Source organism: Equus przewalskii, chromosome 12 (genome assembly GCF_037783145.1).
Source record: "Equus przewalskii isolate Varuska chromosome 12, EquPr2, whole genome shotgun sequence".
NCBI classification, from domain to species: domain Eukaryota; kingdom Metazoa; phylum Chordata; class Mammalia; order Perissodactyla; family Equidae; genus Equus; species Equus przewalskii.
In genome coordinates this window covers 2,079,107-2,106,252 of record NC_091842.1, presented here as the reverse complement: position 1 = coordinate 2,106,252, position 27,146 = coordinate 2,079,107, and the positions used below count along the sequence as shown (strand labels likewise).

At 64.4% G+C, this 27,146-nt stretch overlaps 2 protein-coding genes across 5 annotated transcripts in view; one reads left to right on the top strand and one right to left on the bottom strand.

Moving 5' to 3' along the window:
* Window positions 1-10,781, top strand: part of TTYH3 (tweety family member 3) — a 31,924-nt gene extending 21,143 nt beyond the window's left edge. Inside the window, exons 10-15 of one of the 2 annotated variants that reach the window (XM_070566153.1) lie at window positions 1,175-1,267; window positions 1,478-1,614; window positions 4,386-4,559; window positions 5,098-5,173; window positions 5,918-6,018; window positions 7,596-10,781. In XM_070566153.1, coding sequence (XP_070422254.1) covers window positions 1,175-1,267; window positions 1,478-1,614; window positions 4,386-4,559; window positions 5,098-5,173; window positions 5,918-6,018; window positions 7,596-7,611 — 597 coding nt within the window. In that variant the 3' untranslated portion in view covers window positions 7,612-10,781. The remainder of the gene's footprint in view (window positions 1-1,174; window positions 1,268-1,477; window positions 1,615-4,385; window positions 4,560-5,097; window positions 5,174-5,917; window positions 6,019-7,595) is intronic. The other variant, XM_070566154.1, reaches the window with a different exon arrangement.
* Window positions 123-26,502, bottom strand: LFNG (LFNG O-fucosylpeptide 3-beta-N-acetylglucosaminyltransferase). Of its 3 annotated transcripts, none has more exons than XM_070566157.1 (8): window positions 25,995-26,502; window positions 21,407-21,455; window positions 20,775-20,874; window positions 20,511-20,664; window positions 20,319-20,404; window positions 19,683-19,848; window positions 19,039-19,124; window positions 123-403 (listed from the first exon to the last, which is right to left on the bottom strand). In XM_070566157.1, the coding sequence occupies exons 1-8, from the start codon at window positions 26,421-26,423 to the stop codon at window positions 391-393; spliced, it is 1,083 nt and encodes a 360-aa protein (XP_070422258.1). In that variant the 5' UTR covers window positions 26,424-26,502; the 3' UTR covers window positions 123-390. The 3 variants fall into 3 exon arrangements, with proteins under 3 accessions (XP_070422258.1, XP_070422257.1, XP_070422259.1); XM_070566156.1 differs by lacking the exon at window positions 123-403 and adding an exon at window positions 17,734-18,854; XM_070566158.1 differs by lacking the exons at window positions 123-403; window positions 25,995-26,502 and adding exons at window positions 17,734-18,854; window positions 24,330-24,426.
* Window positions 26,503-27,146: the final 644 nt, after the last annotated feature.

Genomic DNA, 27,146 nt, shown 5'->3' with positions numbered 1-27,146 from the left:
CCCGTGCAGTGTGGCCGCTTTGTCCCCAGGGGAGGGGGGCGTGCTGCAGACCCACTCGGGACCTGCCCTCCACTTCCCTGGGGTTGCCGGTGGGTTTTAACAAACCATTCTGTTCTTTATTTTAAAAGTCGTACCTACTGTTTGTATTAAAAAATGGGTTTAACGGAAACAGATGCAGGAGCAAAGGAAGAGCCCCCCACCCCCTCGATTCTCAGGGCTGGGGCACCCCCTGAGGAATTTGAGGGGCTGGTGGTGGTTCCCTGTGGTGTCTGTGTCCCCATCTCCTCTTCAGTCCTGATGGAGCAGGGCCACCCTAGTGACCTCATCTGACCTTAGTCACTCCTTTGAAGGCGCCATCTCCAAATGCCATCCCATGCTGAGGGGCTGGGCTTAGGACTGCAACCTGTGAATTGGGGGGACACGATTCAGCCAGTAACCGTAGGTCATATTATCCTGAAACCCATTCTGGGATCTCAGAGGGTCCTTAGGAGACGTGGGGTAAGAGGCAGAGACTGGAGGAGCCACTGTCAGCTGTGAGGTGGAGGTGACCTACGCGCACGCACAGTAGACGTGCACACAGCAGACGCGCACACGGCAGACGTGCACACGGCAGACGAGTGCAGCGGCAGACACGCACACGCAGACGCGTGCACAGGGACGGCTGACACACGCAGATGGGCACACACGGCAGATGCGCTCACGGCAGACACGTGCACACGGCAGACGTGCGCACACACATGGATCGGGCTCTACACAGAGCATTTTGGATAATGTTTTGTCACAAGATACCATGAAAATTTCCCCTCGTCTTTAGTTGTTCCTTAAAACATGATTTTTAAGAGACCCAGGCCTGCGTCGGGAGACCCGTGAAGGTTTGCTGTTCCTCCTGTTGTCCTAAAGGGACGCACAGTGGTGTCCGCTCTAAGCAGACGTCTGTGGGCCCCTCTCCTCTCTGTCCTTGCGTCTTCAGCAGTCCCTCTGAGGCCAGGCACCGACTCTGGGGCCCTCGTTTCTGAAAGCCCAGGGTCCTCAGGGTCTGGGTCAACTGCGGGGTCGAGGGTGGTCTCCATGGCAGGGGACGAGGTGGAGGGAGACTGGGGGCTCCCAGGAGACCTGTGGATGCTCGGGTCCCCCTGCTGAGCACAGTGCTGACCTTACGTGTGCATGCCCCCAGGACCCCCTGCTCCGAGTCCAGGAGGTGCTGAACGGCACGGAGGTGAACCTGCAGCACCTCACTGCCCTCGTAGACTGCCGCAGCCTGCACCTGGTGGGAACCGGCCTCCTGGGGCGGGGGGAGCGACGGGGGTGGGGGACATGGGGAGCAACTCGGGGGTGGGGGGAGCAGCAGGGTTGGGGGGGCGGTTGGGAGGCAGGAGGAGCAGCCGGGGGCGGAGGGAGGAGCTGGGGCCGGGCATGGCTGTGGGCGTGTTCCATCTCATCCTGCTTTCCTGTCTCTCCCGTCCCTGCCCCGCCCCAGGACTACGTGCAGGCCCTGACAGGTTTCTGCTATGATGGCGTCGAGGGCCTCATCTACCTGGCCCTCTTCTCCTTCGTCACAGCCCTCATGTTCAGCTCTATTGTCTGCAGCGTCCCTCATACCTGGCAGCAGAAGAGGTGAGGGGCTCAGAGAGGTCCTGGAGCTTGCCCCAGGCTGCACAGCATGCAAGGATGTGCTTCTGGACCCCTCCAAGTTCTAGTCCCCAGAGACAGGGACAGATGCCTCCTCACCTCTTAACACTCTCCAAGCCTCTGCAGCGACTCTGAGGCTGGTGGGTCCGAGATGAGCACCCTCATTTCACAGATGGGAACTGAGCCTAAAGGAGCTCCCACCCCAGGGGACATGACACGCAAGACCAGAGCAGGCAGGCAGAACCGGGGTCTCCTGCCTCCTTGTGCTGGCTCTGCGCCCTATGCCCTTCCACGCCTCTGACTGGGTGGGCTCAGAATGTCTCATCCAGGGGCCATCCCGGTGGCACAGCTGTTAAGTTTGCAGGTTCCACTTTGGTGACCCAGGGTTTGCTGGTTCGGATCCTGGGTGCGGACCTACACACTGCTTGTCAAGCCATGCTGTGGTAGACATCCCACATATAAACAAAACAGTAGAGGAAGATGGGCATGGATATTAGCTCAGGGCTAATCTTCCTCAGGAAAAAAAAGAGGAGGATCGGAGGCAGATTTTAGCTCAGAGCTCATCTTTCTCCAAAAAAAAAAGAATGTTTCCTCCGTCCCCCTACCCCTGGGTGCAAGTATACAGGGCTGGGGGTGGCGGACCCACTGGCTGCCTGTGGGGAATCAGAGCTTCTGCGGGGAGTACCCTGGTGGCCGTGCCTCCATGGCCCACTCAGGTGGGTGACCAGGATGGCAGCTAGTTCCCATGGGGCTGCTGTGTCTTTATCTTTGCAGTAGGGGTCTTGGTGGCCCCTGCCTCAAGTCTCCCCCGTCAGTACTGGCATGAGTGCTCTATGAGGGTACCAGGCCCCTTTCCCTTCTTGGGCCCCCACAGTGCATATCACAGACCCATTAGCTCCCCTCCCATTTGGGCTGTGACTGCTTCTTGTTGGCCCAGCTTGGATGGCAAGTAGCTCAGCTCAGATCCCTTTCTTTTGTTTGGATTTCTACTCTGTTATTTTCTGTTGTGATGGTGGTGCTGCCCATGGTGGCAGTGGTGATGATGATGGTGACGGTGATGGTCATGATGGTGGTGATGATGATGGTGATAGTGATGATGATAGTAATGGTGATGATGATGGTGATGGGCATGGGTATGATGGTGATGGTGGTGCTGCCCGTGGTGGCAGTGGTGATGATGATGGTGACAGTGATGGTCATGATGGTGATGATGATGATGGTGATAGTAATGGTGACGATGATGGTGATGGTCGTGGTGATGATGGGCATGGTGATGATGGTGGTGATGGTGGTGATGGTGATGATGGTGGTGATGGGCATGGGGATGATGGTGATGGTGATGATGGTGGTGATGGTGGTGATGGTGGTGATGGGCATGGGGATGATGGTGATGGTGCTGATGGTGATGATGGTGGTGGTGATGGTGGTGATACTGGTGATGGGCATGGATATGATGGTGGTGCTGGTGGTGATGGGCATAGGTATGATGGTGATGATGGAGATGATGGTGGTGATGGGCATGGGTATGATGATGATGATGGAGATGATGGTGGTGATGGGCATAGGTATGATGGTGATGATGGAGATGATGGTGGTGATGGGCATGGGTATGGTGGTGGTGGTGCTGATGGTGGTGGTGGTGGTAGTGATGATGCTGGTGGTGATGGTGGTGATGGGCATGGGGATGATGGTGACGGGGATGATGGTGGTGATGGTGGTGATGGGCGTGGGGATGATGGTGACGGGGATGATGGTGATGATGGTGATGATGGTGGTGATACTGGTGATGGGCATGGATATGATGGTGGTGCTGGTGGTGATGGGCATAGGTATGATGGTGATGATGGAGATGATGGTAGTAATGGGCATGGGTATGGTGGTGGTGGTAGTGATGATGCTGGTGGTGATTAAGGTGGTAGCTATAGGGGGTGGCTAAGAGCACAGCCCTAGAACCACATGGTCTGGCTTCAGATCCTGGTTCTACCCTCACTCATTGGGTGACTGTGGGCAAGTCATGTAACCACGCTGGGCCTCAACTTCCCTCCCTGTAGCGTGGGGGTATAAGAATCCACCCTCCAGGGTCAGGGAGCACTAGATGGGCCACTGCTTGTGAGGGCTCAGCCTTGGGCTTGGCTGGAGTCGGTGCTCAGACAAGTGCTACCAGTGTCCTGCTTATCTCACCACAAGGAACACAGCGAGGAGACCCTCTGCTTGAGGTGACCCAGCTGGTGGTGAGGGGGGATGTAAGCCCAGGCCTGGCTGACCTGTGTCTCACCACCAGGCAGTGCAGCCCTAAGTCCCATCTGGGACCAGGCAGGGTATGGTGGCGCTTGAGAGCAGCAGAGGCCTGGCCGGCGGCTCCCTTGCCTCGCCCCGCAGCAGCCTGGGTGGAGTGGAGGGTGGAGAGCCAGAGGGCAGCGGCGTGGGGAGGACTGGGCTCAGGCCTCCCAGGGGCAGGCGGGAGCTGAAAGCTGAAACAGGGTCCCCCCCAGCCCTCCGTGTCTCCCTAGGAGGGGCCCTGTCCCCTCCTTTCAGTAAGCTGACAGTCAGCATCCCTCTGTGCAGGCCGGGGTACAGGTTCCTGGGTGTCCCGTGTTACGGAGGACGAAGCAGGGTCACTTGCCCACAGTCCCTAGCCTGTACGTGGCCGAGCTGGGATGGACCAGCTGCGTCTGCACCGGAGCTGACGCCAGTAGGTCCTGGGGCTGGCCTCCTCGTGTCTGGGCCTGAGCCTGTGCTGGTGTCCCTTCCTGCAGAGGCCCCGACGAGGACGGGGAGGAGGAGGCTGCCCCAGGGCCGCGGCAGGCGCACGACAGCCTCTACCGTGTGCACATGCCCAGTCTGTACAGCTGTGGCAGCAGCTACGGCAGTGAGACCAGCATCCCGGCTGCGGCCCACACTGTCAGCAACGCCCCGGTCACCGAGTACATGTGAGTCGTGCCAGGAGCAAGGGGAAGCCCGGGCGGGGACAGGCGGAGCCAGGCTCCGGGCCAGGCTGCATGGGGCTCAGTGTGGCCAGCGGGTATGTCCACGGGGGCACAGGGTGCGGATCCTGCCTGGGCCACCAGCGGGAAGGAGAGGGGCTTGGCATAGTCGGGGCTGCTTTCAGACGGGCCTCCCTGGGGGTGCCCAGGCTGTGGGGGTCAGCCTGGCATTGAATGCTTGCTGATCCCGGGCAAACCTGGGTCAAGGCCACAGGGAGGCCACTCGGCCAGATGACTGCTCTGTGTCTGGGGCCCGGCCCAACCCGCGGGGAGCAGGCAGCCGGGTGGGGGCAGTCTCTGGCTGGGCCAAGGCGGGCAGGTGGCAGCCGTGGGTCCACTCAGAGCCCTGTTGCAGTGCTGGTGTCACAGGACCCCCAGGCCCTTGCTTACTGGGCTGCAGACAGGGTGGTGACAAGAACGCACAGGTCTGCCTGGCTCCAGAACAGGCCAGTGGCCACTCACAGCCGCTCTCCTCCCGCCTCAGGAGCCAGAATGCCAACTTCCAGAACCCCCGCTGTGAGAACACCCCCCTCATCGGGCGCGAGTCCCCACCGCCCTCAGTAAGTCTCGGGGCAGGAGGGTGGGCAGGGGACCTGAGGCCTGGGTGGGGGCGCCGCCCCACCCCCTTGGTGGTCTAGTCTGGCCCCACGAGCAGTGCAGGCCCTGCAGGCAGTGGGAGCTCCAGCAGCCAGGGCTCTCGGGTGGGCGTCTGGCTGAGTAGACGGGGCTGGGTGGGCTCACAAGCCGGCCTTGAGGTGCCCTGGGGCCAGAGGGGGCAGCCAGGAGCCCCCTGCCTGGTGGGTCAGCTCAGCTCCGAGGGGGCCTGACTTCTCTCTTCCTACCCGGCTCTGCTTCCTCTTCTTTCGTCCGTGGCTTCCTGAGCTCGACCTGGGATCGGCCCCTGGGTCTTCTGGCTTGGCCTGCTGTTCCCTCTGGTCTTGGGGGTGAGACACAGAAAAGGGGACGCGGTGGTTTGGTGCCAAACAGAAGGATTTTGCAGAGAGGCAGAGGCCTGGTGGGCTTCCTGGAGGTGGTGGGCTACAAAGGACAGGGCCAGAGAGGCTGCAGGCCGCTTGTCTTCAGAAATGCCCATTGTGCAGCACAGAGCTGGCCTGGGGTGCCCTGGACCTGGACCAGGGCTGTGCGGGCTCCCAGGCCGTCCTGCCACGCTTAGGCTGCCCTCCTCATCGGCACTCCGCTCTGGCCCCCCTGAGGCCTGCTGTGGGCCGGGCCCTCGCCTGGCGTTGAGGCTGCCCTCTCTCTCTCTCTCTCTCCTGCGCCCCTCCCACCCCGGGCCCTCCTAGCGCTATCTGGCTGCCCTGGACTCTGGCAGCCATGCAGGCTGGCAATTTAAGCCCATGGACAGTGCCCGAACGTTGTGGTGGCCGTGTCCTCAGAGTGACAGGTACTGATCCACCCCGGGTTCCCTGCCCTGCACTGCCCACCCACCTGTGCCTCCATGCCTTGTGCTCCCTGCTACCCCTCACCAGCCGACGTGCCCCAGGACTGTCAGCTCAGTGCTAGTGGGGCCAGCTCTGCTGCTGGCCCTGGGCCTGGCGTCCTTATCTCAGGGGCAGTGAGCCCCTCCAGAGAACCCCCAGCCCAGCTGCAGGGGCCCCAGCCCCTCGTGTCACCTCCCAGCGAGGAGACCGTCACCCAGCCCCCGTGCACGCCTGCACTTGGTGCCTGGGCTCAGGAGTCAGAGTGCGGGTGAGTGAGCACCCTGGGCTGCGGCCAGCAGGCCCGGCCCTCATGCCGCCCTGCGTGTCTGGAAGCGCACGCGAGTGTGTGCAGATGAGCGTGCAAGCTCCTCCCAGCCATCCCCACATGGTGCCGTGCATGCCTGCTTGGGGTCCGGGCTGCTGCCCACTGTCCCCTGCCCCCGCCGCATGTCCACAGAATGACATGGCTCTTGGCACCTGCTGCTCCTCCTTCAGGCATGCCCTCCGTGGCCGCCCGATGGGCACGCACAATCTTCTCCTGGGCCAAGAGTTCTATGAGGGCTCTTGGGGCCCAGGGGACATTGTCCCTCCTGATGTGGGGACTGTGGTGTGGGGAGTCTGGCTGCTGGAGCTCCCAGGGGTCAGCAGGGTTAGTGTGTGGCTGTTGGGTCACCCTGCCAGGCTCCTACCACTGGCACATGGCACATGCCTTGGCCTTCGTCCCCATCGCCTATGGGCGTCTGGCCCTTCGTACACTGCCTGGCTGTCGCACACATCTCCTCCATGTGTGTTCCTCGTGAGCACACACTCACGCATGTGCACTAAGCGAGGCCCTCATGCTTCCAGTTGGATGAGGGGTGGTCAAGATGTGCCGGCCGTCCCCTCCCCCGGCCCCCTGTCACTGCCTCTGTGACCCGGGAGGAGCCCACAGTTTGGTTCCCACCCAGCCTGAGGGGCCTGGGCAGCTTTTGGGGCCCTCCTTCCCGGGCTGGCAGGGCAGAGTGGCCGTGGGGTCTCCTCATCCTTGTGGCCCGTGACCCTGCCTGTCTGGGCTCTCGGGGACCATCTGACCCACTTTCGGACACAGCCTAGTTGCACCCTTGCGTGACGCCCTCCTCCTGGCCCCCCAGCCAGGGTTGCGCCGTGGGAGGAAGCAGCCTGTGTGTGGCCTTCAGGGCTTGGGTGTGAGGAGTGCAGTTAGGGAGGCTCTGAGCTCCGGCTCCCGGTGGGGGCAGAGCTCTGCCAGGCCTAGCGCCCAGATGCCCACAACAGGGGCCTGAGTGCTCATCTCATCAGAAGGGGAGACGTTCCCCATCCTGCACCTGCGCCAAGGCGGCCAGCCCTCTGCTCCCTGGCGCAGCCAGCCAGGCCTCAGAGGCTAGGCTCTGGGCCAGCGGGCCCCTCCTGGAGCCCCTTCCCAAGGACTCTGTCTGCTGTGCGCCTGTCCTACCCCAGGGGTCCCTCTGGCTCACCCCGCCAAGGCCTGAGCCTGGCCGCATCCACCACCCTGCTGACTGCCTGCCTCCCTGTCTCCCTCCAGTACACCTCCAGCATGAGAGCCAAATACCTCGCCACGAGCCAGCCTCGCCCCGACTCCAGCAGCAGCGGGCACTAGACCGCCCGGGCCAGCCACCGCCCCACGTGCCAACCGCCCTCTCCTTCCCGTGCCAGCACTGCCGCTTATATCCGTGCTGCCCGCCGGACCCTCTGCACGTCGCCAGGCCGCTGTGGGCACCTCTGCAGCCCCTTGCCCTCCCCTCCTCTTCCTGCAGGGGCGTGGGGTTACCTGGCATGAGCCCCAGGCCGGTGGAGACGCAGAGCTCTGGGCCTGCATCCTCTCCTTGGGTCACACACCTGGACATGTGGCAGCGCTGCCACCAAAGCCCGGGCCCTCCCGGCCCCACCCCCCTCGCCCCTCTGCCTCTGAGGATTCGAGTTCCCAGAGCCCTGCTCTGGGCCGGACACGACGGTGCTGTGTCCCTGACGCTCCCTCTGCAGCACGCTGACCCCCGGACCCTGCAGCCTCCTGGCCTCGCACCCCAGCCCGCTCCTTCCCTCCTGCAGCTCTGACGCTTTTCCTGTGTGCCCTCGATGCTTCTGGGCCTCGCTTCTTGGTTTGCAGGCAGCGCAGGGCCCCGTCTGTGCCAGGCATCTGGGGGACGGCGGTGTGCCCGCCCGCTCGTCTGTCTCCCCACCGTGGAGACTCCTGCGGCTTGTCCATGCGCCTCTCTCTGCAGTGTCTGGAGCTCCTTCCTCCTCTTTCCCCGCCTGACCCCAGGCCCCCTCCTGACGGCTGCCCGAAGCCTCCACGGGGAGGCCCCCTTTCTCTGCCTCCTGTCCACTGTCACTCTCTCCCTCAGCGCCTGCCCTGCCCGTGGCACCCAGCCCTCTGCAGTGGCAGGAGGACAGCAGGTGCCACGCCGAGCCCAGGCCGCTCATTCACTGCTGGCCGTCTTCTTGGTGCCAAACCCCCTCCCCCACCCCAGAGACTTGGCAGCTCCGTCTGGGTCGTTTTTTGCACTAACCACATTTGTCATCTCCAGGGCAGGAAGCTGCGGGCCAAGCGGCACTGCCTTCTCGGTTCCCTCTCCATCCAGGACAGGCGCTGTGCCCCGGAGCCCGGCCTCGAGGGCTGGACCCGAGCTGGCTGTGAACGCGCCCTCGGCCCCTGCTGCCCCTCTTGGGACTAACCACTAACCTTACCCCAGCCTCCGCGGACGCCCCTGGCAGAGCCGCGAGCATGACCCCGAGTCCAGGCCAGAGACAAGGCCCAGGACAGCCGGCTGGGAGTCAGGCTGGAATAGCCGTTTTTTCTTGGGGTGCTGCTGGGGGCGGGCGTGTAGACCGACAGGCAGCCTGAGGGCCTGGAGACCCCTCCCCGGGGCAGTGCTGCCTCAGGAGGACCGTGTCCTCAGGAACGAATGTCCCTTGGGCTGTAGGACCGAGGTCCCTGCGGCCTTGGTCTGCCCGCCTGTGAAGTGGGAGCAAGGCTTCCCTAAGGTGCTTTTGGCTTTAGTGTACAATGTTTGCTGTTTCCTGCCGTGGAGGGTGGGGCCGCCCCCAAACCAGGACAGGAAGTGCCCTGCCAGCCCTGGCCCAGCCAGCCTGACATGGACAGGCCGGATGTGGGCTCTGGTCTGTGTGCCTGGCCAGGGGCAGCAGAGGACCACCCACAGCCACGTGTGAGGGCCCAGGCTGGGGTCCCGCAGTGGGGGACAGGCAGCTGGCCTGGCAGTTTACAGACACATGGTCTCTTCCCCCAGAGCAGGGGGCAGCACCCCTTCCCTGGACAGGCCTGAGGGAGGCTGCCTTCCCTTCCTCTGCGGTCCCCCTTTCTTTGTGCTGGTGTCTGGGACCAAAAGTGTGGGTAGGGTGGGGGCCAGGCCACGTCTGCTCCGCCCTGGGAGGGGAGGGGAGTGGGTGGGCAAATATGGAGGTGCCCCAGGTGCGCCTGGGGCCCTGAGCCTTGAATCTGAGCCCCTGGACATGGCCACACCTCACTACAGGGCCCTGTGCTCCAGGGGCTGCCTGGCCCTTGTTCTGGGCCCCTACCAGGCCACAGGAGGCCTGCCCAGTCTTTCTTTTGGGCTCCACCCAGGTCAGGAGGGGGCGTCAGCAGCCTGGCCGGGTGCTGCCGTGCGCCCCGCCACCGCTCAGAAGCACAAATGGCTGCCGCGGCCGGCGGGCGGGGCCGCGATGTGAATGTACATAGCATGGGAGGTGGCATTGTGCTCAGTGTCCACCGCGCGTCGTGTGCGCGTGCTGCCCCGTCTGTGACTCCACCTGCGTTCCCTCTGCTCACCGAGGTTGGATAAAGGAAAAGGGGAAGAGTCAAGAGGGGTTCAAACCCAAGCCTCAGTCCGTGGAGAGGGAGCGCATCCTGCCGTTGGTTTTCTGTTTCTGGGTTTTCGGGCCCCTTTCCTAACCACCCCCGTCCCGGTGACCTCTTCATATCCACTCCCACCCTGCACCAGTGGGCCTTGCGCCTCTCAGGCCCTGCTGCATCTTGGGGGGTGGTCTTTAACCACGTGGGGGAAGGGGTGCTGTGGGGCTGGAGGGTGGCTGCCCCTGCCCAGCCCCCAACGGGCTGGGCAGCAGGTGGCAGGGCCCTCTGGGCAGGTGTCCACTCCCTCTCCCCTGGCCTGGTGGGCAGGGTTGGGGAGGGGGAGGGCCTGGTAGGAAGCCCCAGACCCTTCCCCTGCCAGGGCCACCCCATGTCACTATGCAAGTGCAGACGGAGCACCAGTCCCCTCCCTGCCCAGGACCCCTGCCAGCCCCAGGAGGGGTGGGTGGGGCGGGTGAGACTAGGGCCTTTGTGGGTTTTTTTTTTGTTGAGCCGTAATGGTTGTGTGCCGCATCACTTTATATTTGTTACATATAACATATCTGGGTATAGTTTTGTTAAGACTCCCACCCTCCCAGTTCCCTCCTGGCCCTTGCACCCGGTCCCACGGCCCCCCCTCCCCCCCCCCGCTTGTCACTTAGCCTCCTGAGCAGGGACTGAGGCCCGAGCCTCTTCATTTTCCTCCAACCTCCGCAGGGCCATGGCTGTATGTGCTGTCGCTGTGTGTTTTTTTGTTTTTTAAACTGGGTTTGGGGTTTGATTTTTTATTTCTTTGGGGGCTTTATTTTTCTTGGCAAATACTAAAAATCTCGTCAATGTAATTTCTGTGGTTTCTATTCAGCTTGGGTTTCATGTTTTAAAATAAACAAATTTTAAAAAACAGGCCTCTTTTCCTGAGTTGTTCTGGCTCCCCCCCAAGTCTGTGGGCAGAGCGGCCACGTGCGGGGCCGGGAGCCACGCGGGGGCGGGGGCGGGGCCTGGCGGCGAGAGGGCCGTGGGTGGGCGGGGCCTCGCGGGACAAGGTGGGGCCGGGCGGGGAGAGGGCGAGGGTGGGCGGGGCCTGGCGTGGTGGGCGGGGAGAGGGTGAGGATGAGCGTGGCCCCACGGGGCGGGGCGGGGCGGGGCGGGGCGTCCGGTCTGCCCAGCAGCCCTCGCAGGGTCTCGGCAGGGGACGGTGGTCTCGTTGACGTTGTAAAGCCTCTCTTTGCAATGTAGACATGTACTGGAGGGCCCTGAGGGGACGGGAATGGGGGTGCGGAGGTCCCTCCCGCCACCAGGAGAGGTGACAGGCCTGGCCCAGGGCAGGGTGCTGGAGGGGGCCAGGTGGGAGAATGGTGGGCCCCAGGAGGAACTCTTCCTGAGCCCCCGCTGTGGTAACTCCTGTCCTTCCCGACGCCCCACCGAGGCGGGGTTCCCGGTGCTTCCGGGCCACTCCCCCAGCCCTGGCCTCCCCGGAGTCCTTCCTAGGGGTCTGCACAGGAACCCTCCCCCGCCCTCCGAGGTAGGCGTGGCCCTTCTTGCTCTCGTCTGAGAAATGGGCTGGCAGGTGCCACATAATCCAGGACACAGCCCTGCGGGGGCGGGGGGGCGGGGGGGCTCCCATCCCCACTTAGGGCGATACCAAGCCACTTCACAGTAAGGCCCTTAGGACCCCCTGGAATCTGCGGAGGCACATTTGGACCAGGAGAGTGTTTGTGTCCCCTGCCTGGCACACAGGCTCAGGCACAGGAGGGGGCGCCGGGCAAAGCCCCTGCCTCCCAGCACACACCAGCAGCAGGCCCGGTGGTCTCCCATCGACTAGCTCCCAGCCAAAGGGGGCCCAGGAGAGATGAGCTCTGAAGGGGGGAAACTGAGCCCCCAGCGGTGGAGACGGTTGCAGCTCTGGGACTCCTGGGCGCCACATGGTAAGGAGCGTAAATGGGGACATTTGGGCCCAGGCAAGAAAGCCCATGTTTGGAGGGAGAGCCGGGGGCCACGAGGGAAAGACCCTGGGCACATCCCACCCTCTCGGACCTCAGTTTCCCTGTCTATGCATCAGGGAGGGTACAACGACATCCGGCCCTAGAGGCTGCCACATTGCTTGGCTCATGGCCCCTTCCTCCATCCTCAGAGCCAGTCGTGTGGCACCTTCAGATCTCCCGCTCTGACCCTGACCCTCCTGCCTCCCTCTTGTAAGGACCCTTGCGATTGCATTGGGCCCACCCAAATAATCCAGGATCATCTCCCCATCCCAAGGTCCTTAATTTACTCACATCTACAAAGTCCCCTTGGCCATGTAAGGTAACATAGTCACAGGTTCTGGAGATTATGACATGGACATCTTTGGGGGCGGTTATTCTGCCTGCCACGGGAAGCTAGTCTCGAGAATATCTGAGGAAAGGGTTCCAGGCAGCGAGAACCGCCAGTCAGTGCAAAGGCCCTGAGGCAGATACGTGCCTGGTGCATTCAAGCAGGGAGGCGAGGGTGACTGGAGTGAAGGGAGCAAGGGGGAGAGTGGCTGGAGATGCAGCTAAGGTGGGGGGATGGCAGAGGGCCTGTGGGCCTTGTAAGGACTTTGACATTGCCTCTGAGAGAAGTGGGAGCCATGGAGGGGTTGAGCAGGCTGACATGGCCTCACATTCACTTTAACACGATCGCCCTGGCTGCTGAGTTGGGAAGGGAACCAGGGCAGAAGCTGGAGACAGCAATGCAGGCGAGAGCTCAGGGCGGCCCAGGCCAGGGTGCTGGCCAGCTGTGGAGTGGTGAGAAGGGTTTGGGTTCTGGAAAGCAATGCCACAGCACTTCCCAGCAGACTGTGTGTGGGTGTGGGGTGTGGGTTGAGCTGTTGGGGGCATGTATTGTCATAAATTGAAATGGGATCGGGGGAGGTCAGAGGTCCAGTTTTGGACATGCTGAGCCTAAGGGGCCCCTTGGACACCCCAGGGCAGGTGTGGAGAGGTGGCAGAATGGACGAGCCTGGGACTCGGGAGAGAGCTCGGGGTGGTGCTGGTCGGCCGGAGTCTTTGGCATAGGTACTGTAATGTCACCCACGAGGCAGGGTGACATCCCCCAAGGACTGGGTGCTGAAGAGGAGAGAGCAGGACCAAGGACCAGGTCTGGGAGGGCGAGGGAGTGACCAGTGAGGTGGGAGGAAGCCCGGGACAGTGGGTGTCCTGGGAGCCACATGAAGACAGGGTCAAGGAGGCATGAGGGACCACATCACATGCTGCTGAAGGCCAGATTCTGCGAGGACTGGGAAGTGACCGGCAGATTCAGTGACCTGGATGGACGCCATTGGCGTCTTGGACAAGAACAGGTCTGATGAAGCCGGACAGCTGGCTCAGGAGAGCAGGGACGGGGCTGGAGGGAAAGACCTGGGGACAGCAAGAAGCGACTCCCCTTTGGGGGAATTTAGCTGCAAAGCAGAAAAACAGAGCGATAGCTGGAGGGGCAGGCCTGGAGAAGTGTGTGTGTGTGTGTGTGCATGCGTGCACGCACGTGCATGTGTGGGTGTGTGCGTGCGCACTAAGACGGGAACTAGCAGCATGTCGGGTAGGCTGATGGGAACGATCCCCTAGGCATGGAATGGATGCAGGAGGCAAGAGGGGAGGATCAATGGCGGGGTGATGTTCCTGAGTTGCCAAGAGGGGCTGCGACCTAGGTCACAGTGAGGGGCTGGCCATAGACAGGTGCGCGCCCCCTCCTCCTGGCCCAGTGGTTAGAGCATTTGGGCAGCCGGCAGGGGGGTCGGGGGTGGAGTCGGGGTGGAGGTGGCAGAGGGTCTCAGGAAACAGAGGGAGGCTGAAGAGGAAGTGGGGAGAGAGGAGAAGGTGCGAGCTGTCACCTGGGGCCGTGGGAAAGCCACGGTGGCAAGGGCCCCTGGGGCTCCTGGTCTGGAACTCAGGGTGGGACTGGCCAGCCAGCAGGGAGCATTTCCCTCCAGCCTCCCAGGTGCGGGCGCCAAGGAGGCAGAGGGCTCGGTGCCACAGGTCGGAGACTGCAGGCTTGGCCGAGACAAAGTGTGGAAGCGAGAGAGCCAGGGGAGGTGAAAGTGAGCTCAAGGTCGAGACTGGACCTGGGATTAAGGCCAGGGAAGGATGAGCCTGCAAGGGGTGTGGTGAGGGATCCGGGTCCAGCGGGGGTCAGGACAGGGGAGGGAGGGAGCTGGGCAGACAGGAGGTGGAGGCAGAGTGGGGTGCTGCAACGTCTGGGGAGTGACAGTGGAGTGGGGACCAAGGCAGGCAGGGTGTCGGGGGAGGGGAGGCCAAGGGTGTGGGAAGGACAATGGACACCAGAGTGACCAGGAACGGACGCGAGAGCAGCATGGAGAGAAGGGCCAGAGCCAGAAGCCAAAATCTCCCCAGAAAGAGGGGGCCGGTTGATACCCACGACAGGGGTGGAGAAGGCTGGGGCGGGAGGTGGGGGTGTGGGCAGCAGATGTTGTGGTCCTCCCACAGGGTCGGAAGGGAGAGAGAAGGGTCTGCCCGCCCCGCGGCCATAGGAACATCTCCAGGAGTGAGGGCAGTGCCCAGCAGGGGGCACTGGGTGGTCAGGATGAGACTCAGGGCCGGGCTGGTGGACAGACAGTGCAGGGACCCACCCTGGAGCTCCCGATGGGCTGGGGTGGCCCGAGAATCTGCATTCCCAGCAAGTTCCCAGGGAGCGCATGCTGCTGGCCTGGGGCTCAGCTGTGACCGCAGTAGAGCAGGAGGCGAGCGGTCATCGGGCCGGGGTGGAGGATCCGAGATTCCACCGGGGTGGGGGACGGCCAGCCCTGCCCCGGAGCCAGGGCACAGGAGGGCGGCCTGGGGTGGCCTTCAGCAGTCGGCTCAAGCTCGCCTCCTGAGAGGAGACACGTTGCATGAACCATTACCGGCACTAACGTTATGATCCGTGATGTGAACTTGGGGAGCAAGCTCGGGGCTGCAGAGACGTCTGTCTCCTCCTGCCCCACGAGGGCTGCACCCCTAGATCCGGGCGGGGGTCCTGGGAAAAGTCGACTCGAGCTGGAAGAGGAACCTCCAGCTCTTGCCACCAGCCGGCGCCCAAGGACCGTGGCAGGTTGTCCGCGGAGGGGGTCCCGAGGCCCGAAAGGGGCGGAGGCAGTAGGGGCGTGTCTGAGCCCCCAAACTCAGCATGGCGACATAATCTGGGCACCCTCAGGGGCCGGGACAACGAGCCCTCAGGTCCCCAGGTCCCTCCTAGCGAGGTACCAGGAACCTTTGGTGGGTCCAGCCCTGGGCTCAGAAAGGGCTTGGGGAGGGGTCACCTCCCAGAACACTTGGTGAGGCTGGGGTGGGCAAGCGCCGGGGGTCACAGCAGGACCAGCTGGTTGGCCTGACGGACAAAAAGAGGCCGGCTCTGGCCACCCCTCTCCCCTCTGACCCCAGGCCCAGAGAGGGCAACAGTGGCTGAAGCCACGGCCAGGATCTGGCCTCCTGCACCTCCTCATGGAAAGCCCTGGCTGCCTGCCGCTGAGTGGGCCAGGCCGGGGGAGGGCCAGGGAGACGGAAAGCGTTGCCATCCTGTCTCCAGCCTTCCAGGCACCCTGAGGGACCGCACCTTGGCACCCTTGCCCCCACTGTGCTGGGACCCAGGGCACCCTCCTCTCCCCGCTCCATCTCTACAAAGCCTTCCTACTCCAGCTTGGGTGTGCCTCATCCAGGAAGTCAGCCGGGATGGCCTCAGTCAAAGGAAGTGTGTTTCAACTGAGCAGGGAGGGGCCGCACCCTGGCACCCCTCTCAGCCCTTCCCAGACCCCCTGGCCCGCCTGGCAGCACAGAAGCGGGGAGCTGGGGGGAGCACTGCCACCCTCACGGAGCACCCAGCAGCCCCAAGGCTACGGTTTGACTTCTTGTTTTTGGAAGCCCACAAATGAGTGGCAGTCTGGGAGGGGCTAGATGCCCACGGTGCATCACCAGAGAGTGAGGCAGGGCCGCCCTGGCGGTACGTGGGGAGAAGCGAGGTCCCCGGTCTGCTCCATGACTCATCCTTCCGGGAAGGCCCCCTTCCTCACACCCCGAGGGCAGCAGATGGAAAAAACCGGCTGCCCAGTTCCCGTGGGACCCCTCCTGCACCCACTTCCCCTTCCAAGGAGGGAGAACTGCCCTGCCTCCCTCGCCACTTGTCTAGAAGAGGGAAGGGCCCCGCTGCTGGCCCCTGCTCCTTCGCCACCCCTCCCTGGCGCAGAGCACGTGGACTCAGCTGCCCTCACACCTGTCCCCATTTCTCAGACGGAGGTGGAGACTGCGGGAGCTGCAAGACCTCCTCCCCACCCCGCCCCGGACTCTCTGCTCTGCTGTCCCCACTCCGTGCCCCCTCCCCACAATGGGACAGTTGGATGGCCCCAACTCTGCTGCGACTCCACACCTGTGCCCCGTGGCCGCCACCTCTATGCCGAGGCTGATGCCAGCTGCCCGGGGCGTGCTGGGGCCCTGGGTCTGCAGCCGGGCCCTCTGACTCACCGGGCAGGAAGGAGGCCCAGGCCTCTGCCCGCATGCGGCCGGCCGTGGTTCCGCTATGACTCCTCCTGCTCATTTTCAGCTTCCTCGTCGGAGGATGGGCCCTGTGCCATCCGATGAGATGTGGTCGCCATCTCCACCCAGCCTGGCACACAGTGGGTGCCGGGGGATGACGGCAGCCGAGTCCGGGGGCACCCCCTAGACAGGGGTCAGGCTGGGTGATGGTGGAGGAGGCCCTCCTTCCCTCCCACAGTCCCAGTCACTGCCCACACCCCCTGGGGCAGCTGCCCCGTGGCCTTCTGGAAACCACTTCTGCTGACTCAGGGCTGTGCAGGGCCGAGGTGGGGTCAGGCCCCAGCGAGTCGGCCCCAAGGCTGGGACAGCCACCAGGAAGGGCTGGGAGGCAGGGACCCTCCCTGGCCACCAGTTTGGGGGTGCCGAGTATGTGAGCATGTCTGGTGGGGGCAGGCTGGCATTCTGCCCCCACAGGTCAGCCGTGGGGAAGGGAGGCACCTTTCGAATGACTTGGCTTCCGAGTGTCGATAAGGCTAAGCTTGGACCAGAGTGGGGGGCATGGAGGTCACAGGGACCCTGCAGCCCAAGCCTACAGAGCAGGTACCTGCAGGGGCAGCTGGGGGCAGGAGCCAGCAGAGCCAGCCGCAGGGCACTAGGGCTCAGCTGGAGAAAGAGGAAGCGAGGGCTGCCCGTGCCTGCCAGGGCCGGTGGGGGGGTTCCCCTGCTGGGCTGGAGCCCCCTCCACCTCCGGCCCACCCACAAAGCCTTGTGTGAGGAAGAAAGGGCCCCGAGGAGCTGCTTTCCGTAGAAATTAAGAGCTGTGTGACTCCTCCCCGCTCTCCCGGGACCTGTTCAGGTGGGAGTGCGGGCCGAGCCCGAGGTCGGTGTGGGCACCAAGCCCTTTCACGAGGAGGGGGTGCACGCAGCGCCAAAGAGGGGAGGCCGGGATCCGAGGCCCACCCGACCTCTGAGTTTGAGCTCTTCACTACCCCACCAGCCCAGCTGCCTGAGTTTGGCGTAACTGCTCCGAGCCTCAGTTTCTCCATCTGCAAAATGGGACGATGACCTCTGTGGGCTTGTGACGGGGATGAAGCCAGGTACGGAGGTCACCGGGCCAGGTTGGCACAGGCTGGGGCTCCAGACCCTCAGGGCTGCCCCCTAGCTGGGACCCTCCTGACTGCATCCTTGGGCGCCCGGGCTGGCTACGCCTCTCAGGCACCTGCAAGGAGCTATTTTGATCCCAGAGAGTCGGCTTGGGGGGTTCTTTACCTCTGACCCCCACAGAACTGCAAATGCACCCCCCCACTCACACTGCCTGCTGCACCTCTGGCGGACCTGCAGCTCGGCCCCCACTTCCAGCCAAGACCAGGAGCCCCGGCTTGCCCCAAAGACCACCTTTATTCACAGCAAAGGAGTCACCATAGCAACCACGCTTCAATTCCCTGAGAACTTTTCCCTTATGGTTCGCTTTCCTAGCTATGTCTTTGCAGAAAGAAAAACAGAAGACAAAACACAGCCCCGGGGCCAGGCACGCAGGAGACAGGTACCGGGCAGGAGACAGGTACGAGGCAGGAGGGCGGCGAGGGGCCTGCTGCCGGGTGCGGCCACATTTAAATACACAGAGCGAGACCTTCCCACCAGCTTTAGCAACGAAGATCATCCCAAGCTGGGCTTCTGCTTTTTCTGATCCACAGAAAAGATAAAGTAACACCCTCCCCCGCCCCCCCCCCACCCCCGAGCACAAAGACAAAAACATCCTACTTTTTACCCACCCCCTCTCGAAAAACAGGCACAGTAAAAAAATACTGTCACGATATGTACAGACACGCCCACTATGGGCGACTTTCTCTCCACTGGGGAGAGGAGATAAGGCTTAGCTCTGACTCCCCCTCACGGAGGGAGACAAAGGAAAGATGGTGGAGAGGTCCCCCCACCTGAAGAGCCCCCCAGCAGGGCGGGGAGGGGAGCCATACGGCCACGGGGGCTTCTTGGGGTGGCTGTCACTCTGAGCCACAGTGCCCGCGCCGAGCTCAGTGGGAGGGGCATGGCGCAGGGGTCCTGGGGGCTCTGAGGCTGGGGCCGGGATCCCAGGGTGCAGGCGCCCCCAGCATGGGGCCTGCGCTCAGCAGAGCAGCCCCTGATCTCACGCTGCCCCAAGACCCGCAAAGAGTAGCAATAATTACACTGCCCTCAGAGCGACCTCTGACACACAGATTCTGCCGGGGCACGGGCTCTGGAAAGGCAGACGAGGGGCACTCCTGGGCAGAGCAGAGCTGCCCAGCAGCCTGCTACATGGTCGGGCACACAGTACACGCGCGCACGCAGGTGCAGCCCTGGGGGAGCCTTGAATGCCAAGGCCAGGGCGGCACCACAGGGGTCCCCGGGCCCTTTGGATACCAGGGGCGCCCAGGGACGGGGTCTCAGCCGTGGCTGCTAGAAGATGGCGGTGCGGGGACACCAGGGTGTGTCCGGGTACAAGTGGCAGTGGACGGAGCGGAACCTGTGAGGACAGAGTGGGGGGCTGGTCCGTGTGGGGTGGGGGTGCTGAGCGCCCATCTTCAGACCCACAGCACTGGGGGGGCCCTGCGCCACCCTGAGCAGGACTCTTGGGGGCACTGTCTATAGCGACTCCCAACTCTAGCTCCACCAGACCCACAGGGGACGCTGGGCCTCAGTTTCCTCACCTGGATGGGTCAGCCTCCACCGAGAAGGGCCCCTTCACGTGGACGGCATTCCGCTTGTTTTCAAACGTGCCGTAGCTCAGGGTCACCTGCGTGGAGGGGGCGGAGGGATGCTGGAGGGGCCGCCCATGTGGCTCTGAACGAGGGAACAGCCCTGCCTCCTGCCCCTCCTCGGTCCAAGAAGGAAGGTCTGTGGGCCATGGCACACTGCAGCCCACCCGCTCTGCAAACCCCGGGAATAAGGCCAAAGTGGGGGCTCCGGCTGGGCTGGGAGAGCTGCCAGCCGTGGGTGAGAGGACATCCACCGAGGCAGGAAAAGACCCGAAAAGTGCAGGGTAGGTGTGTGGCACCGAAGACAAAGACGGGAAGGATGGACAACAGGATTTGAGCAGGGTCCACGCTGGTGGGAGGATTAGGGGTCTGGGTGGCAGCCAACAGCAGGGCCCTTTCTGACCCCCCTGTTTAAAAAATGTGACCCCACCCTCCACATCCTCCTCCCCTACCCTCCGCACCCTCCTCCTCCACCCCACTCCATTCCTCTCTCGGATCTGCCCCTCCCCTTCTGGCCCAGCGGCTCTCCTTTGGGCTCTCTCCTCTGGGCTCCCGTTGGTCCACACTCCCTTCCCGGGCCCCCGCGGGAGGCGCACCTGCTCGTGGAGCTCCGAGGCAGGCACCTGCTGCAGGTTCTCCAGGTGGGAGTGGAAGAGCCCGCTGCGGATGAGGGGCACACCCAGCAAGGCCTCCACGATGTAGCCGATGGTGCAGTCGTCCGGCAGCCGGATCCTCTCGGCCGTGCTCATGAAGTGGCCCCCGCTGTGGGCGGGAAGGGATGGACGGGTGAGTGGAGGCGGGAGCTGGCTGCCCGCCGGGCAGCATGTAGCACAGAGCAAAGCAGCCAGGCTCAGAGAGAAGGTGGACGTGCCCCCAGGGAGCAGAGTGCAGACCATGTCTGTGTCCCTAATAGTCTCTCCTGCCCACAGCTGCCTCCTTCCCTGAGCCCCAGCACAGCACCCTCCTCTGTACCAGCCTGAGGATTCTCTGCCAGTGGGGGCTGCTGGAAGGGGTCCTGCCCAATGGTGCATGGGCCCGAGTGCTAACAGCCTCTGGTGCCTGGTAGGCAGAAGTGGCCAGTGGCAGGGCATGACTCAACCCATCCAGGCACGTGAGCCTGGGGACACCCACTGCTGGGAGGATGAACCCAGCCAGGCCTCACTTGGGAGGACCTTGGGACCTAGGGCAACCTGGCTGGTGGGGCACCCTCACCTGTGCCCCAGGACACTCACCTGGCCCACGGGCTCATCTTCAGGGCCAGCCCGCGGCTGATGCAGAAGCCAGCCCCACCGGTGGCAAACCAGAAGTGGACAGGACGCTGCGGGAGAGGGCAACGTCTTGAGACCCCACCCCCACCCCAAGCCACGAGGGTGCCTCCCGCCTCCTCCCCACCCAGCCCAGGTGTATGTAGGTGCAGCACTCACCATCTTGTTCTCGCTGACCCTCTCCGTGGCCTGGATGGGCCTGTCCAGGCTGGGCTTGCCAATGTAGACGTCCTGCGTGTGTGGGTAGCTGGCCAGCAGCCGCAGCAAGGCCCGCACGTTGACATAGTTGTCGTCATCCACGTGGCAGAACCACCTGCGGGCGAGGCAGGGCCGTCAGGAGGGCGTGCCAGGGGCGGGTACTGCCAGAGCAGGTGCCTGGAGCGGGGGACGTTCCTTGGGCCCCGGCCAGAGGCCAACACTCACTTCCTCCCCGAGTCGATGAAACGGTCGTACTCCACGGCCATCTTGCAGGACAGGGCCTGGCGGCTGTGGGCAGCCGAGCAGTTAGTATTGACCACGTTGCCTGTGGACAAGGGGAAGGGGCTGTTAAGTGGGTCCGAGCTGGCTCAGAGAGGGCAGCCTGGCCTGGGGTCACACAGCAGGCCCCCCGTGAGACAGAGCAGGATAGAGTGGGTGGCTGTCTGGCCCATGGCACCTTGGGTTCAAGATGTGCCCTGCAGCGGCTTCCCTCCTCAGCCCCCTCCCCAGCACAGGACACCAGGCCTGGTGATCCCCTCCACCATCCCAACCCCCTCCCGGGGCGTCCCCGCCCCGCCCCAGCCCATTCAGGCGGCTTTTTCCCAGCACCGACCACCTGTTGCCGCCACATCAGCTCAAAGGGCCCGGGGAGCTGAAAGGGCCTCATTTGCATGAGAATTAGGGGGGGGCCGAGTGGTGGGGCGGGCCCTTGAGCAAACCCGTTGAGTAAACTGCGCTCCCCAGCCCGTGGCCTCTGTGACCTCTCCCGGGGGGGAGGGGGCGGGGGTGAGAGGGCGGAGGGGAGCCTTTCCTCCTGGAAGTGGAGCCCCTTCAACCTCCCCAAGCCCTGGGCTCACCCGTGCGCCTGGCCAGGACCTCATCTTCCCCATCGGTGAAAATGAATGTCTGGAAGGAGAAACACAGCCTTGAACAGGCAGCCCTGTGCGCCCCACCCCTGGGCCGTGGCGGGTTTCCAGGGCTGGGCATCCTGGGGTCTCAGCAGCTACCACTCCATCCCGCGCACTCCCCCCACCACCCCACCCCGTCTTTGGGCCTCAGTTTCCCCCTGTGCACAGAGCAGGGCTCAAGTGCCAACATGAGTGGAAGCAGGGCTGGGGTTCACGCAGGCCCCACCCCCCACGTCGACAGCTGGGCCCAAGGTCGCCCGGCAGCTGCTGGCGGCACGAGCCAGGTGGGGCGCCCCGCCCACCCGCCAGGTAACCGGCTCCCGCCCGGCCCGCGCACCTGGCGGGGCACACACCCTTATTGACACAGCACCCGCCCGGGCTGCGGGAGGGGGCAGAGGGCGGTGGGGGGACAGCGGAGGAGGTCGGCTCTGGGAAGCCAAGTCTCAATCAGTCGGGGACAAAGGCTTCTGCTGGGCGGCTGCCAAGGCCCCGCGGACAAAGGGCCCGGAGGGAGGATGAATCACCAGGCATTGTCCGCCAGCTTTGTCCGGGCCGCGCGCGCCGCGAGGGGCGCCGGGCGGCCTTAACTCGGCCGCGTTAAGCGGGAGTGGCCGCGCTGCCCATTACCATACAGCTGGCCTGGTTAACTGGGCCGGGCTGGGCGCGAGGTCCGGCGGGCAGGGCAGGGCAGAGGTGCGGCCCGGCACTGCGGTCTCTCGGCTGTGTGACCAGCCGGGCAGGTCACCTTCTCTGAGCCGAGGCGGCACGGCTGTTCTGTGAAGACCCCGACGGCCAGCAGGGTGGAGGCGGGAAATCACAGAGGGCCCAGCCCACGGGTCGGTGCCCACCGCAGCCACACGGCCCGGCACCCCCTCCTGCTGCTGGGGCGAGGAAAGCTGGGCTCGAGAGACAGGCTTTGCCCAAGGCCACATGAAGCCTCCACCTTTCCAGTACAGGGCCATCCGTGCCAGGATCGCTCTGCGGAAGGGGGGCCGCAGGGCGGGGCCAGGAGCTGCCGGCGCCCGCCTGGGCCCGTCCACACACGGGGAAGAATGTTCCTTCCTCTGCCGCCCGCCCAGCGCGTGCCGCCGGGCGCACCCAGGCACGGCGAGCGCAAAGCCTGGAGCCCGGAGGCGGGATGGGGGCGGGGGGGGGGTGGGGGGGAGCCTGAGCGCCAGCAGGAGACCGCCACCTCCATGCCCACCAGGCCTCAGTTGCCTTCTCTGTATGAATGGATCCGAGGGAGGATCCAGCATGTGCAAGCCTGGCACCCAGTACACACCCAGGGACCTGGGGGACCCACGCGGGGGGCCCACCCTCACCTGGGTGGCCCCAGCTGCTTGTCCAGCCTGACCCCAGATCTGGGCACGCGGGTGAGGCCACAGGCTGTGGGTCATGGGCTTAGAGCTAAGGGGGCGGCAGGCTCCATCTACACCCCATCCACACAGGCACCCCCTCCTTCCCGAGCCCAGCAGACACCCCAGGGCGGCCCGCACGCACAGACTCGCCCCCGGCCCCCAGCCCGCTCTCCGGCAGCGCAGCCCAGGAATGCCGTGGGAGGCTGAGGCTGGCCGGTGCCGACGCGCCGCTGCGCCCCTGGATTAAAAGGAAAATGCTTTCTTAATGAGATCAAGCGAGGCCTGTTCTCCCGCGCTTTGGTGGTGCCCTAAAAACCCAGCCCAAGGCTACAGAGATTAAAGTCACCTTTGTTCAGCTGGGGAGAGCCAGGCCGCCCGCCCAGAGGGAGTGCTGGGGAGGGTGGGGCTGCGGTAGTGCAAGGGTGCCCAGCCTCCCCACCCTCCCGCCGCCCCCGCGCATCAGAGCAACTGGGAGAGGAGGGGACGGGCTGCCCCGGGCCTCGCCCACCGCTCAGAGCCTCAGTTTCCCCCTCCGTACAATGGGCATGCCCAGAGCAAAGCAAAGAGACTGATTCTCTCCTTTCATCTCCCTAACGGCCCTGTGAGGTGGGCACTGTTACTACCGGAGTGAGGAAACTGAGGCCCAGACCCTGGGGCAGAGGTGATGCTGGTCCAGCCTGGCCGTGCCTTCCAGGGACGGAGACGACCCCCCCCCACCACACACACCCGGGGCCCCCTCCCCGCTTCCCCGAGGACGACAAGTAGGCTGCAGGAGGAAGAGCAGGGCAGCCAGGGCGGCAGGGCCGGCTGGGGGCGGGCGGGGGGACACCCACAGGAAGCGGCATTGTTCCTGGAGCTGCGATTCAAAGAAACACAGGATGCCAAGCTCTCCCCCAACAATTGTGGCCGCTGCGGTGGCAGCCGCTGCAGCCTGGCCCGCTCCTGAGACGGGTTGGGGAGGAACGTGTGGGCCAAAGGCTCAGTCCCTCATCCTGGACTTGAAGGCCCGTCACAGTGTGGCCCTGCTGACCTCCCCCTGCCCCTCCCCGGGTCACTCCAGTCGCTGGAAGTTTCTCACACATCCGTCACGCTTGTGTTCGTGATGCCCAGAGTGCCCTTTCTGGGTATTTTCTACTCTCAGTCTAGCTCAAATGGCACCTCCTCCAGGAAGTCTCCCCCCGCCCCCCCCCCCGCCATAGGTCAGATGCCCAGTCTCGGCTTACACAGCCTCTCTGGGTTTCCCCCACCACAGCCCTGACTTCCTTGAGTCTCCCCCATCAGACTGGGTCTGAATCACCCTTGCACAGGGCTGGGAAAGAAGGACCCTCTGCAGTGACAGTTTCAAGGACCCCTGGCCCACAATACCCCATCGGAGGGGCTCTTGCTTGCTGTGATGCCTGAACTAATTGCTGGAGGCAGATTTGGCCTCTTCTGTGGGGGGTCAGCTGGCGAGAAGGAAACCTGAGTGGCCCTTCAGCTGGGAGCTCAGGGCCCAGGCGAGTGATAGCACCCACCTCACTCTGAGTGCCCTCTGGGCTGATGCCCTGCATCTCCAGCTTTTCCAGTCTTCTTTTACAACACTCTGTTGGAAGGGCAGTGCTTTCCCTATTTCAGAGATGAGGAGACTGAGGGTCAGAGAGGCCCTGGGTCTTGCCCAAGATCACCTAGCTCAGCTGGAACTGATACCTGAGACCCCTTGACCACATCCCTTCTACTAGAGAAAGCCCCCAACGTTCAAGATGAGAGGTGCTCAGAGCTGGTGTCAGCCCAGAGAGGGCTGAATGTTGCCACAGGTCACACAGCAGGGAGGCAGAGTCCTGGGGGTGGGGGTGCCTGGCTCAGGGATGGTGCCCCACAAGGGCTGTCAGTCAGGGATGTGTCGGGGGGGGGGACCGTAGGCCCCCTCATCGCCAGGCAACCTGAGTGGCCAGCACGCCAGCGGTGGTTCCCATGGAGCGCATAGCTGCACACAAGAGGCCGGACGCCTTTCTCCGCTGGAGAAAGGGGCTTTGTTACCTTGCCCAAGCGGCCGGCGTGAGAGCCGCCGGGCGCTGGGAATCCTAACGGCCTGGGCGCCGAACAAAACCCACGGCCCCCGCCACCCCTCCCGCCCGCCACTGAGCCCCTGGGAAAGGGACGCTGCGTTCCCAGGAGGCTGCCAGGGGGTTCCCAGGGCCCCCTCCCCACTCTGGGACGAGAGAGGACCCTGCCTGCTAGCCCCCATCATGACCTTGCCAGGACCCTGCCCCAAAAAAGGGCCCTGCCAGGCCAGAAGGCCCCAGGCCTCGAGAGTTTAAACAGGGTGGAAGAGGTGTGGGGTCTGCTCTGACCCCCGAGCCCAGTCAAGGGTCCCTGACTCTCACCCCAAATGCCCAGTCAGTTCCTTGAATCTCCCAGCCCCAGGATGTTCCCCTGCCACCCTTCCCTCTGCAAGGCCCACACTCTGTCTCCGTCCGTCCCGCCCGCCCCAACCCAACCGTCCTGCTGCAGCCTCGAGGGAGATTTTCAAAGTGGGGTGTGTCTTTATTATGTGTGTGTAGGAAGTCGATGCGCAGCTCGGGTGTATTAAGCGCAAGGTTCCCGGCTCCAGAGACTCCTGCACCTCGGGGAGAGGGTCCCCCGCAGAGACCCCGAAACCCAGTGCTGTTTCTCTTGAGATGTGCTCTCCAGGGCCCACCAACACCCACCCTAACTCCAGATTATCTTCAGCAATGACTGGGACGGGAAGAGGACGCCCAGAGCCAGGGACCCTAACCCCACACTCCACCTCTAAGGAAAAGAGCCTTCCTCCCCAGGGTGGACGCCCCATGCAGAATCTGCCTTGGAGAGGGTTAGAGACAATAACACCCCATTAACGTGCTCCAATGTCTGGGGGCAAGAAGCATCACAAGGCACCAACCCCAAGCACTGGTGGCTGGTGTGGGGTCAGCGTATGCCATCCAGGGCTCTGGAAGTTGGCTGGGGATGGGTCCCCATTGGACACTTCCATAACTGCATGGGGAGAGTGGCCCCACCAGGCAAACTGGGCTGGGAGGCGATGGACTGACGTCACCGCCCCCCAGATATTCCCAGTGGCTGGACAGAGATGCAGTCTGGCGCCCATCGGATACTGCCACCAGCTGGACAAGACGGCAACCCCCTACCCAGCCCTCCCGCCCGCCCAGGCCGCGGGTCCTCACCATCTCCTTGTGGCGCGAGATCCAGGTCTCCAGCAGCAGGTCGAGGCGCGCGCGGTGAAACTTTTTGGTGGTTTTGACCGCGATGAAGACATCGTGGGGTGCCAGCGGCTCGGCTGGGGGTCGCGGGTGGCCGTCGGCGGGGCGGGGAGCGCCCCCGGGCGGTGGGCCCGCGTCTCTGCGCGCGCGGGTCAGCAGGCTGAAGTACTCGGACAGACTGTGCACCTCGCGGGAGAGCGCTCCGGGCGCCGGGGCCGCCTCCAGCCCTGGCGCCGGGGCCGCCCCCGCGGGACCCGCCAGGCTGCGCAGCGCGCGCCGGCCGCGCTCGGCGGGCACCGGGGGCGGCGGCGGGTCGGCGGTGAGCACCAGCAGGCAGGCGAGCAGCGCGCCCGCCAGCGCCAGCAGCAGGCGTCGGCCGCAGCGCTTGAGCATGGTGGGGTGGCGGCCGCGCGGTGCGCCCTGCCCGGTGCGCCCTGCCCCGCACGCCCGCGCCGAGGACCCCGGGTCCGGCGGCGAGTGCAGCTGGGCCCCGCCCGCGCCCCGAGCACTTAAAGCTCTCCGCCCTGGCACCGCCCCCCTGTGGGCGTGCCCCCCGCGAATCTCCGCCCCCACCGCGCGCTCACTGGCTGCCGGGCCCTGGGGCGGGGCCTTGCGCGGGTCGCCCCCTAGGCCTGGCAGCGCCCACGTGGGGCCGCGGCGGGGGTCTGGGAACTGCCCCGCGGGCGCCGCGGCCCCCGCCCCCTTTGCGCACGTGCACGCCCCGCCCCTGTCGCCCCCAGCGGGCAGCCTAGGGGCGTGGGGCTTTGGGCCTGGCCCGCCCCCTTGGCCCTGAAGGGGAAACCCGGGCTGGCCAGCGCCGGCGGGGGCGCAGCGCTCCGGCGTCTGGCACGCGGAGGGGCGCGCCCTCGGGGCGGTGCCCGAGATTCTGGGACGGGGGCTTCGGGGCTCAATCGTCCCGCAGGGGACGCCCTTACTTCCTCGCTGTGCACTTCCCCTCCTCGAGCCTGGCTTCCTCCCCTTGGGATGGTGCTGGCCGAGCAGTTGGGGCGGCGCCTGGGTGGACCTGAGCGCTCGGTCCAGGGCAACCGTTCTTAATATCAAGGAGAGGGACACGAGGTTCCAGCGAGAAAGCACCTGTACCAAACTCCTCCCCTA